General features: G+C 35.6%; 2 protein-coding genes across 2 annotated transcripts; one reads left to right on the top strand and one right to left on the bottom strand.

The window, feature by feature from the left end:
* Positions 1-260: 260 nt before the first annotated feature.
* LOC111408810 (26S proteasome non-ATPase regulatory subunit 14 homolog) lies at positions 261-5,712 on the top strand. The gene is made up of 6 exons (XM_023038582.1): positions 261-497; positions 642-819; positions 2,027-2,108; positions 3,351-3,527; positions 3,614-3,781; positions 5,285-5,712. Exons 1-6 carry the CDS (start codon positions 356-358, stop codon positions 5,474-5,476), a joined length of 939 nt encoding a protein of 312 aa, XP_022894350.1. The 5' UTR covers positions 261-355; the 3' UTR covers positions 5,477-5,712.
* Positions 5,713-6,227: 515 nt separating this feature from the next.
* LOC111408809 (probable carboxylesterase 2) lies at positions 6,228-7,401 on the bottom strand. The gene has a single exon (XM_023038580.1). It carries the CDS (start codon positions 7,272-7,274, stop codon positions 6,312-6,314), a length of 963 nt encoding a protein of 320 aa, XP_022894348.1. The 5' UTR covers positions 7,275-7,401; the 3' UTR covers positions 6,228-6,311.
* Positions 7,402-11,106: the final 3,705 nt, after the last annotated feature.

The following is an 11,106-nucleotide window of genomic DNA, read 5'->3' as shown; positions in this document are numbered from 1 at the left end:
AACCGAGAACCGAACCTAGCCCATCGGTTGTCGATTCAGATATTCGTTCGAGTATTTAATTTAAGAAGAATCACTCTATTTGGTTCAATTTCGGTTCAGACTGGTAATTTTGTCCAGCCCTACTCAGTATTCTTTTACTTGGACTATTCTTATGTCTTTAAAGAACAAAAAGAAAAGGAGAGAAAAGTAACACGCAAAAATTATAATTAGATCAAAATACAAGGACGTCATTGAAAATTTGTAATATCCTGTCTTGTTCGCAAAGAAATCCAGCTCAACTCTTGAACTCTGTAATTCGTCTGCCATAACAAATCTTAAGAACACAGAGAAGACCCAGCAAAGAATAAAAAAGAAAATGTCCGGCATTGAAAGATTACAAAGAATGTTCGCCGGAGCCGGCGGTGCCCTGGGACACCCGCCACCGGACTCTCCAACTCTCGATTCATCTGAACAAGTCTACATCTCCTCTCTTGCCCTCCTTAAAATGCTCAAACACGGTAAATCTAGGGTTTTTTAGAACTACATATGCCAAGTTTGCCAACACATCTGTGTGTGCTGGTATAAAATATTATATATGGTTTTACTGCTTGTATTGATGGAATTATGGTTTATTTGATATGTGTATATTATAATAATGATAGGAAGGGCAGGGGTGCCAATGGAAGTGATGGGGCTTATGCTAGGGGAGTTTGTAGATGAATACACGGTTCGAGTGGTGGATGTATTCGCCATGCCACAGAGTGGGACAGGAGTTAGCGTGGAGGCCGTGGATCATGTCTTCCAGACCAATATGCTTGATATGCTAAAGCAAACTGGCAGGTAATTCCTCTTCCGATAGAAAATTTCTGGTCTTTCTTGATTAAGATAGGCGGTGTACGTTGTGTGGGTTTTGTAGATATTTGAAGGAAATTGAACGGTTTTAGAATTTTTTTGTTTTCAGATCAGAATGTGATAGACGAACTAGCCTAGTGGCCATGATGATTTCCAATTAACTCATAAACCATCAAAATATTAGAATAAAGTTTTCAATTTTTGCGTTTCCTTAAAATCGTAGATTATAAATCCCCAATTCTACCAAAAAAATTATGATTAGAAGATAGAAATATAGAACAAACATTTGGAACTGATCTCGCTTCTTCTGTGTTCTGTCTGTTATTTTAGAGAAGAGCTTACAGAAGCTTCATAATATAGCAAATGTAAAAGACAAGTGGGTTTATTGGTAACAGCAGAGTTTCTGGGTGAATTGAAACTTATTGAAGTTTGTTGGAGCATTATGATTATTTCATTCTCAAGTAAACTAAAAGTAGTTATGGATGCTGAACTGGCCAGTTCTGTGCTTGCTAATTCTGCCACATGATGAAAATTTATCACTATTATCAAATTAAGAAGCATTTTTGTTTTCTGAATTCATTTTCTGGAAGTGAATCAAGCAACTATCTTTATTATATTTTGGTTTCTCAATAGGTTTTGCTGCACAATCAATAAATTGAACCTATAAAATGATAAAAAATTTGTTGCTTCTTCATATAGGTGTTTGGCATTTTCTTCAAATGACTTTTTCTAGGTTTATCATTTTCCATTATACATGGTATTACCTTTTCATTCACGTACATATTAAATTGGAACTTTCCTTTGTGCCGGACCGAGGACTTAGCATGATATTTTCAAAACCAGTAATTTGTGTTGCATATTGTTAAGTTGTACTAAGCTGTCAATTAGTTTAGCGCTCCCGTAACTTGCATTTGCTAAGATCATTCAATGAACAGTGTTATTCTTGAAAAGACTGAGCTGTTAATGGGTTTGAGTTTGTTCTATTGTTTAGTTGGATTTTGTTTTAAAAATTGTTGACTTACAGTATGGGGTCCAAGTATTGCTATATTAATTACCCTTCTTTCAATTTATTGAATTTCTAGTAGAATCTTCAGTCTGATACTTGTTTCTTTTTTGTTAATGCTTTGGCTATGTCATGTCCTTTTTTCTCTTACATTATGTAAATTCAGCGAGTTTTGTTCGTTGTTGGTTGCAGACCTGAGATGGTTGTTGGTTGGTATCATTCACATCCAGGTTTTGGGTGTTGGCTTTCTGGCGTTGACATTAATACTCAGCAGGTTGGTACTCCATTATTTGCTCTGCATTGCTCCAACTTATGTTATTTTTTGTCAGATTGAATATTTGATCAATAGTAACCTGTTATTGCACTTGGTATTTGTCAGATATGAAATATTCCACAAGTATTCACAGACGTTTTATTTTGTTTATATTCATTTAAGCAGTCATTCCCATCTTACCCAAGCACCATTTAGCATTTACCGAATCTTATTTACCTCTGATATTATTATTATTATTATTATTAATTTTTATATTTTTTTGGGAATTCACAATATTGTAATGTGGGGTTGATTATCAATAATTGCATCATTATATTAAACCAGAAAGAGCAATGTAATCCCGTTAAATATAGGTAGTAAATGACTACAAATTCAAAGATTTGTATTCTTGTTATTTATTTTAGCTTTGTTCTCTTGGTCCTGAAAGTTGAGTATGTATAAAATTCTGAGGTGAAAGGAATAAGAGAAGGCTATGTAATTTTGTGAAATTTTGGTTTTTCAATTATGCAATCAAATTTGTAATTTCAGAACCTTGTGCTTAAGCAGATTTTCTATTTGTACGTTTCCGATTTGTGATCTTTCTTGTGGTTATTTCCATGTTGTTGTGGTTGAGGAAGTCTGCTCTGAATGGGATATTGGAAAAAAGGCAAATTCTATGGACTCGAAAGATATTTGAGGAGAAAATTTGTTGTTCTTTCTTCTTTCTCCTCTCTTTTAAATAGGAATCATCTGACTCAAAATAATTGAGCATTTTGCATATTTTTCTCTGCTTTTTCGTGTTAAATGATACCATGTGAGATTTAGAGGATTGTGAAGTAAATCATAAGGCTACCTAAAAGAAGACGTCGTATTGTTCTGCCATATAACCAATATTGGTATTTTTTATGTCTAATATTTAACTAGCTATTCCAAGAAACCACGTGCTTGTGATGGACATTTCTTTTTATTTTATTGTGTATCATTGTCGGCTTTTTTGGTTGGGGACGAGGAGCAGCGTTTGATATTGGCCAGTAGCCACAAGGTAGCTAAGTTGTGGGAAAGAGCCAATATTAGGTGTTTTTCCCTCACAGGTTTGTTGACACTAATTTGTTTTGGCTGTAGAAATGAGTTTATGACATATACACAGTTTTATAGTTTGTTACTTACTTTTCCAATACTAATGGTTTACTGTTCAGTCAATTTTTTATTTACAACTGTGTATCTCTAGCATCCTCAGTGTCCATTACCTATTGTATGATGTAGAGTTTTGAAGCTTTGAATCAAAGAGCAGTTGCAGTGGTGGTGGATCCCATTCAGAGTGTTAAAGGAAAGGTGGTGATTGATGCCTTCAGACTGATTAACCCTCAAACCATGATGCTTGGCCAAGAGCCACGACAGACAACTTCCAATCTGGGACATCTCAACAAACCATCCATCCAAGTAATGGCCATATATTTAATTCAATTGATGTTTTATTGTTGTTGTTTCCTCTAGTTTGTAATTTGAAGAGATGATCTGTATTTCAGGCTTTGATTCATGGTTTGAACCGCCATTATTACTCTATAGCCATAAACTACAGGAAGAATGAACTTGAGGAGAAGATGCTTCTGAATCTTCACAAGAAGAAATGGACTGATGGCTTGACCCTTCAGCGATTTGATGCCCACTCCAAAACAAATGAGCAGACTGTTCAGGTACTTTTGGATTTACCGGGCTCTTACATTTTGTGGTTGCTGTTAGGGTTATGTTCTAGCTGATTGCCATGAAAGTATGAAACAAAGAAATAATTTCTATTGGCTGAGGTTGATGGTTCCCCCATAACTTTGCTGGCCTTGAACCAACAGGATTATTGTAAATAATTTGACTTCCAGTTTCCATGTCATGCTTTGAGGTTCACCTTGTGGCATTTTGCCCTGAGCCACCTGTGCATAATGGCAAACATGGACTGTGTACATGTGTTGAGCTGCTGCCAGAGTCTTGCATGAAGTGACCGTCTCGAGTCAATTTGTCTGACATATCCCTGATACCTAGTGTCTGTTGGAGCTTAGGCACAAGTTTCTATTTCCGTTGTCCAGAATTTTAAAAAAATAATTTTAAATTTAATATGCTAGTTAATACGTACATATAAACTTTTTGTAATGACCTGCTTGCACTCTACATACAAACTATGAATATGAATAATTCTTTTAGATTTATTTATAAATGAGGTGAACTTTAGAATCCTGTTAGCTCCTCTACCAGTCATTTAATTAGACGTCAGGTGGAAGAAACGCTAAAAATGTTATAGCTGTCCTCTGAAGCAAATGCTTCGAATAATGTTTGCTGCATCCTTTGGGTGCTTGCTTCTAATATTTGCTCTGCAACGGTATATTTTTGTTCTTCTGGACTGTAGGAAATTTGATGGTATTATTCAAATTGCAGTCTGACTCTTTCTAGTTTACAAATATTAGTGGCACATCTTTTCTTGAAATTCCAACTGCAGATCTACCATGTGAAAATGGTGGATTGTGGAATGGTGATGCATGGAGGTTGTATTCTAGTACCAGTATGGACCTTTTAGAGGCTTGTAGAACTTATTGATGGGAATGATTCTTGGCTAAAAACACATCTTTGCAATTTGTTATGCTAGATGTCTCAATTTTCGAGTTTGGTAGATTATGAGAGACTATGATTGGCTTTCTGCTGTTACGGTTTCTTGTTACTCTCAGAGATAAGATTTGGAATATAATGGCGCTATCAAATGTGTCGGATAACTAGAGCACTTCTTATATTCTACTTCAATGGATATATATAGCTTCAGATATCCTTCTGAGCGTATCAGACATGTCCAATAAATGTAGCTTACTGAAGATGTTGATTGGACATTGAGGACAGGGATTATGTCATCACGAACTATATATTGTATTCTGGATGCTTAATTTCATCTGGGTTTATACTATTATCCATCAGATACCTGTATATATTAGTTGATGCATTTCCATGATGACTATTTGTCTTTCATGTATAAAGATGATATCTTTGTGTGGTTCCCACCGACTCTCTGTCTTTTATATATAAAGACGATACCTTTGTGGGGTTTCCATGTTGTTAGTGGGGTGTAATTAAATAAAGAAAACTCTGAAGTTACGATAGCATGATTTCTTCTCCTCTCTTGTTCTAATTGAAGCAAGTAGTAAAGTTTGGCATCACTTGTGCAGGAGATGCTTAATTTAGCTATCAAATATAACAAAGCAGTTCAAGAGGAAGATGAGTTGCCACCAGAAAAGCTAGCTATCGCAAATGTGGGAAGGCAAGACGCAAAGAAGCATCTTGAGGAGCATGTCTCCAACTTGATGTCTTCAAACATTATTCAGACATTGGGAACTATGTTGGACACTGTTGTCTTCTAGAGTCAGCATTATATTTCAACAGCAAAACGTTGACAAGTATGGTTTGGTTTTGCTTTCTCTTGGATGTGAACTGGTGTCTCTATCTTGTGCACTATGAGAAAGCAACTATCTTTGACATGATCTCTTGTTTTACCATGTTAAGTCATCCTGATATTTGTATTTCTATAGAATCCTAATTCAAGGACATATGGAACCTTTTGTTGCTCAAGTTATTTTTGGCTTCTGCCTTTCATGCATCCTGTGTAGTTCCAAAAGAGGGGACACAACAATTGTCTTTACTTGGGCGTCTTATAATTTACTTGTCATTTGCAGGCGTCGTCCTAATACCTCCACCCTAAATTAATTAAATTCATTAAGCTAATTTGAGCTCTTCATAAAAGAGGAAGTGGTAAACTAATTACGGTATGTGTCAAGGATCTAAAGAGTGGTCATAAACTGGTCCCAAATTTGCAAGTGTTGACTATTAGGGAAAATTATCTCAATTTCTTTTAAAAGTTCTCCTAGTCAGATAAAACACTCTCAAAAAATTATTCGAATATGTTCAAACACAGTTTATTAATCTCAGAAACAGTTTTTGACTTTTTAAATGTCTTGCTAAATGGGCCCTTAAGCTAATTTAGTGCAAGATTCAGTTTGAAGAACTTCTGTTAAATTCTAATCAACAATTTCTGAAGTAGCATAGATATTTTGATCATTTTATGAGGCAAGCTACCAATTTGGCATCATGGGGGGTCTAAAATAACAACAGCCAAAAGAAAAATATGTAGAATATGATTTGATAATATCACTATTATTGGTAGAATTTTTGAAATTGGTACAAACGATAATCACTCACTCACTCATGGTTTATGAATTCAGCACAACGCTTGATCAGTTTGACAGCTTTTTCAGAAGTGGGATTGATGAGGTGAAAGACATGGTCCTCTGCTTCTGTCTCAAAAGCTTCAGCTTTCCCTTGCCATTGGCTCTTCAGAAGTGACTCGTAATATAATCTCCCTCTATCCCTCAAGATATCATTCTCAGCTGTACAAACAAGAATCCTATCACATGCTAATCCAGCAAGATTTGCTGCTCCATTAACAAATGGGTTGATCCAGGGATCTTTGTTGCCTTTATCAGAAGGACAAACAAACTGCCACCACTTGTCCACCATACCTTTGCGTATTGGATCACGTGCCTCGACCCCGACCGGTTCATCCCCCCAGAAGTATGGCTGTATCATAAGAATGCCGTCAATCTTGGTCCCTGACAAAAACCAGCCTGACCGCCCTACGCGGATTGCCATGTGATGTGATATATTTGCACCAGCACTGTCCCCTGCCAAAAAAAACCTGTCAAAGTCAACATTTTCCTTTAGCCAGGTTTCAGTGCCACCTCCTGAATTGTGGGAAGCCAGCCACTGAAACACAGCCCATGAGTCCTCGTAGGCGGCCGGAAGAGGGTGTTCGGGGGCTCTTCTGTAGTCAACTGAGACGACGATAACTTTAGCCTCGGCGGCTAATATGTTTAACACGTTATGGTATTTGGGATCGGAAATTGAAGATATGAAAAATGCTCCACCATGGAAGTAGACTACCAAAGGAAGTTTTTGGTGATGGTGTGTGAGAGTGGGTCGATAAATCCGGACGGAGACACCGGTATCGGGTACTACAACTATGTCTTTGGAGGAAACTTCAGTTTGATGATCGAAGGTTGCTGGTGCAACTTCTGTTCCAAAAAGTCTCTCTATTGTTCCATCTTTGTACACCCTGAGATAGGGTGGAACATCATGAATGACCTGATCACAGCTTGTATCCATCTGGGAGAGTCTCTTGGCTAATACTCAGAGCTTCTTGAAAGGTTGAAACAGAAGTAGAGAATTGACAGAGGCAGATCATTACAAATATAGGTTGAAGCCTGGAGACAATTAAAGAATGAGGCCCATGAATTTTGGACTGTAGCGTAAGTCAAACTTCTCCCAAAATTATATATTGAATTTAAGCCTTGTTTATTTTCGTTCTTTTCCCATTAAAATAAAAAATATGACTATTATCCATTACATTAAGTCATCAAATTTGAATTTCTATTTCTCATGTGGGATCCATAACGACTATATTTTTAATTTTCATTACAAAAATAGAAAATAAACGCCCCCTAAATCTCTCTTTACCTAATATATTCTAAGATTGATGTGGTTAGTTAAAAAATAAATGAAGCCATTCCATCAAATCCAGTTATAATCTTTTGATGGATGCATAAGCAATTTTCTTGAAATTATAGAATGATATAAATTATGGTTAATTTCACAAACGGCAATTGAACTTACCTGATAATTACAAAACAGTCACTGAAGTTTACTAACTTGCAGAAACGGTCACTATTAGGACCGTTATGATTTAATTCGAACTTAAAGGACTAACACACGTTTACATAGAATCTTGAGGACCAAACTATCAAACCTTGACAAAATAAACTCTCTATTTTTGGACGAGTTTTGCGGCAATTTTTCAGCAACTTTCAACCACCAAGAACTCCGAATTTGGATACAGTTGGAAAGTCCACAATGTCTTCTTCAATTACCACCCAAAATCTCTTCATAACTCCAAAGGATTTGGCAGAAATAAACCCACAAAGTCAACTCTTTGAAATCTCGTGGCTTTTTTCCAGTCGAATCCTTTGGAGTTATGGGCAGATTTTGGATGGTAATTGAAGAGATATTGTGGACTTTCCAATATCCAAATCCTGCGGTCTTGGTGGTAGGAGGTTGCACGAAAATTGCCACAAAACTCGCTCAAAAATCTAAAAAAAATTGGGCAGATTTTTAGATTTTGGAAAATTGATTTGTGGGTTTATTCCTCGAATCCTTTAAAGTTATGGAGATATTTTTGGTGTTAACTGAAAAGAACATTTTGGGCTTTCCAATGGTATTGAAATCCCGCGGTCTTAGTGGTTGGATGTTTTTGAAAAATTGTAGTAAAACTCGCTCAAAAATCTGAAAAATTTGAGCAGATTTTCAGACTCGTCCAAAAATCTGAAAAATTTATATAGATTTTTAGACTTCAAGGAGCTGACTTTTTGGGTTTATTCTGATTGAATCCAATCCTTATGGGTGGTAATTGAAGATGACATTGTAGGATTTCTAATGGTATCCAAATTCGGTCGTCTTGGTGGTCAAAAGTTGCTGAAAATTTGCCACAAAACTCGCACAAAAATCTAAAAAATCTAGGCAGATTTTCAGATTTCGAGGAGCTTATTTCGGCAGAATTCTTTGGAGTTATGGGGAGATTTTGGTTGGTAATTGAAGAGAAAATTATGGGCTTTCTAGCAGTATCCAAATCCGGCGGCCTTGATGGTCGGAAGTTGTCGAAAAATTGCCACAAAACTCGTCCAAAAATAAAGAAAAAAAGTTTATTTTGTCAAGTTTTGATAGTTTGGTCCTCAAGATTCTATGTTCACATGTTTTGGTCATTTAAGTTTGAATTAAATCATAACGGTCCTAATAGTGACCGTTTCTGCAAGTTTGTAAATTTTAGTGACCATTTTCGAAATCACTCTAAACTTCAGTGTTAGAACCGTTTCTGCAAGTCTAAAAATTTCAGTGACCGTTTCTGAAAGCGTTTTAAATTTCAGTGATCGTTTCTGCAAGTTTTAAACTCCAGCAACCATTTTATAATTTTCAAATAAGTTCAGTGACCTTTTGTGAAATTAACCCTATAAATTATTGATATATTTGCACGTGAGACAATTCTCTTTAAGGTACTCGACAAAATAGTCATGTAACTTCGAGAGAAGAATTGCCTAATAAAGGAAGTTACAATGAAAAAGAACGGTCAAGTCCATCCGTACTGTCCAATGAAGGCCTCATCTCTAAAAGTCCGGATCGCGAGGTGTCCCACCCGTACAAGGTGTTCGGTCCATCACTTTTGAAAAACTTGCTTCCAAAACCACAGATACTTATAACTATCTTAGTCCCAATGCTCGACGATCTATGTTGTGCTCCAAGGATATGACAATTTAGCTCTTGTTTAGTCCATTTCAATAAAATAAATAAATTTCAAATTCATTTTCAATAACACGCTTAATAATAATTGCAATTTGTATCAACTTTTCAATCACACATTTCATCGATTTTGATCAAAATTTAATAAAAAAAATTATTTTCATAGAAACTAAATCGAGTCTTGGTTTATTCACATGTTTCGTCAATATTTATTAATTGCATTGTCCAATTGATAAAGAGATTGCACAATTTTTTAATTCAATGAGATTAAATGAATGATAATTATACAATTATTTGAAATTCCAGATGCATTAGCATGACGGGACAGCAGCACTACTGCAATTTCCATTCGATCCAACTACTCAATTGACTATTGAAATTTTATCATTTTTACATCCCAAAAATGAAAATGAAAATAAAGATGTTAAACCAATAATTTCATTTGCCAGTTTTGAACAAGTTTTCCTGGTCAAAGTTGGCCTAAATAATTTATTTTCTTTAAAATAATTTATTTTCTTTAAGAGCCGTGCTGCACTTAAACAAAAGGAAAGTCACAAAATGTTTTCAGACAACTTACAGTGAACTTGGGTGATATTTTTTGATTCTTTATAATCATACATGGCCCCACACGTGTCTGTCTAGCAAAATTCTGTGTCGCACAAATGGAAATTTCCTTTAAAAAAAAAGAGGTTGAATCCCAATTTTGAAGGCTCTCACTGTCTCATCCTTAAAGTTTTGTGAGGGAGGTAAATCGCGAGATGTGCCCCAACAGGCCAGAGAACAATAACTGTCTATACACTGGGCCTACAAGGAGTCCAATTCCATGTTTCAGGAATCGAACCTCCACACTACGACTGCCAACAAGACGTGAGATAATCTCATTCCTATCCTTTGCACCACTAGACTATATCCCGGGGGCGAAATTTCCTTTCTTTAATCGTGTGGATACATGTAGCAGGCAATTACCAGACAAATTTTTAAGAAAAAAATCTTATAATACTCGACAACTCACATGTTTCTCAGTTCTATTCATTTTCTAATTTTTTTTTTCTATAAAATATTATTTATTACCAGAGCAGCCCTAAAAAGGTCTAGCGTCTGTCTCACTTTATTAACTTATAAAAGTAGTGGAAAATTATATTTCAATATTAAACCTAATTTTCACTTTGCCTTCGCACCAAACGTTTGTAATTTCTTTAATGACGAAGCTCCCATTTGACAACTATTAAAATGAGTTTGTTGGGAATTTTTTTTTTTTAAAATAGTGATTTTTTGAAAATTATTGGTCAGATGGTAGGTGCTTGTCTGGTGGAGGTTTTTTCACAAAAATAATGGGCGCTTTTTTGACCGTTAGACTGTCAGGTGAGATCTAATGTGAGAGTCAAAGTCAACAAAAATGGCTGGTTTTGATTTGCAAGGGTCCAAAAAGTCAAAATTTTCTTTGAAAAGCGGCTCCACACCGGCCCAGGAAAAAATTTTTAATTTATATACAGAATATTTTATTAAGAAAATGTATACTTAAAAATGAGTTTGAGGAAAAAAAAGATTTTATTTTAATGATTGTCAAATAGGGGCGGGTTGGTAGTGGTTCTTGAAGCAATGTTCCTTGAGAGGAGAACAAAGTGGCTTACGAATTAGTTTCATATTTTTG

The sequence above is a fragment of the Olea europaea genome, chromosome 14 (genome assembly GCF_002742605.1).
Source record: "Olea europaea var. sylvestris chromosome 14, O_europaea_v1, whole genome shotgun sequence".
In the NCBI taxonomy this organism is placed as follows: domain Eukaryota; kingdom Viridiplantae; phylum Streptophyta; class Magnoliopsida; order Lamiales; family Oleaceae; genus Olea; species Olea europaea.
Note: the sequence above shows the minus strand (reverse complement) of the source record. Positions and strands in the feature narration are given on the sequence as shown.

Excerpts from the sequence above, each read along its gene's own strand:
- LOC111408809 (XM_023038580.1), bottom strand. The coding sequence starts at position 7,274 with ATGGATACAAGCTGTGATCAGGTCATTCATGATGTTCCACCCTATCTC.
- LOC111408810 (XM_023038582.1), top strand. The coding sequence starts at position 356 with ATGTCCGGCATTGAAAGATTACAAAGAATGTTCGCCGGAGCCGGCGGT. Across the intron at positions 2,109-3,350 it reads TTGACATTAATACTCAGCAG|AGTTTTGAAGCTTTGAATCA; the intron begins GTTGGTACTCCA and ends TGTATGATGTAG. Across the intron at positions 3,528-3,613 it reads TCAACAAACCATCCATCCAA|GCTTTGATTCATGGTTTGAA; the intron begins GTAATGGCCATA and ends TCTGTATTTCAG.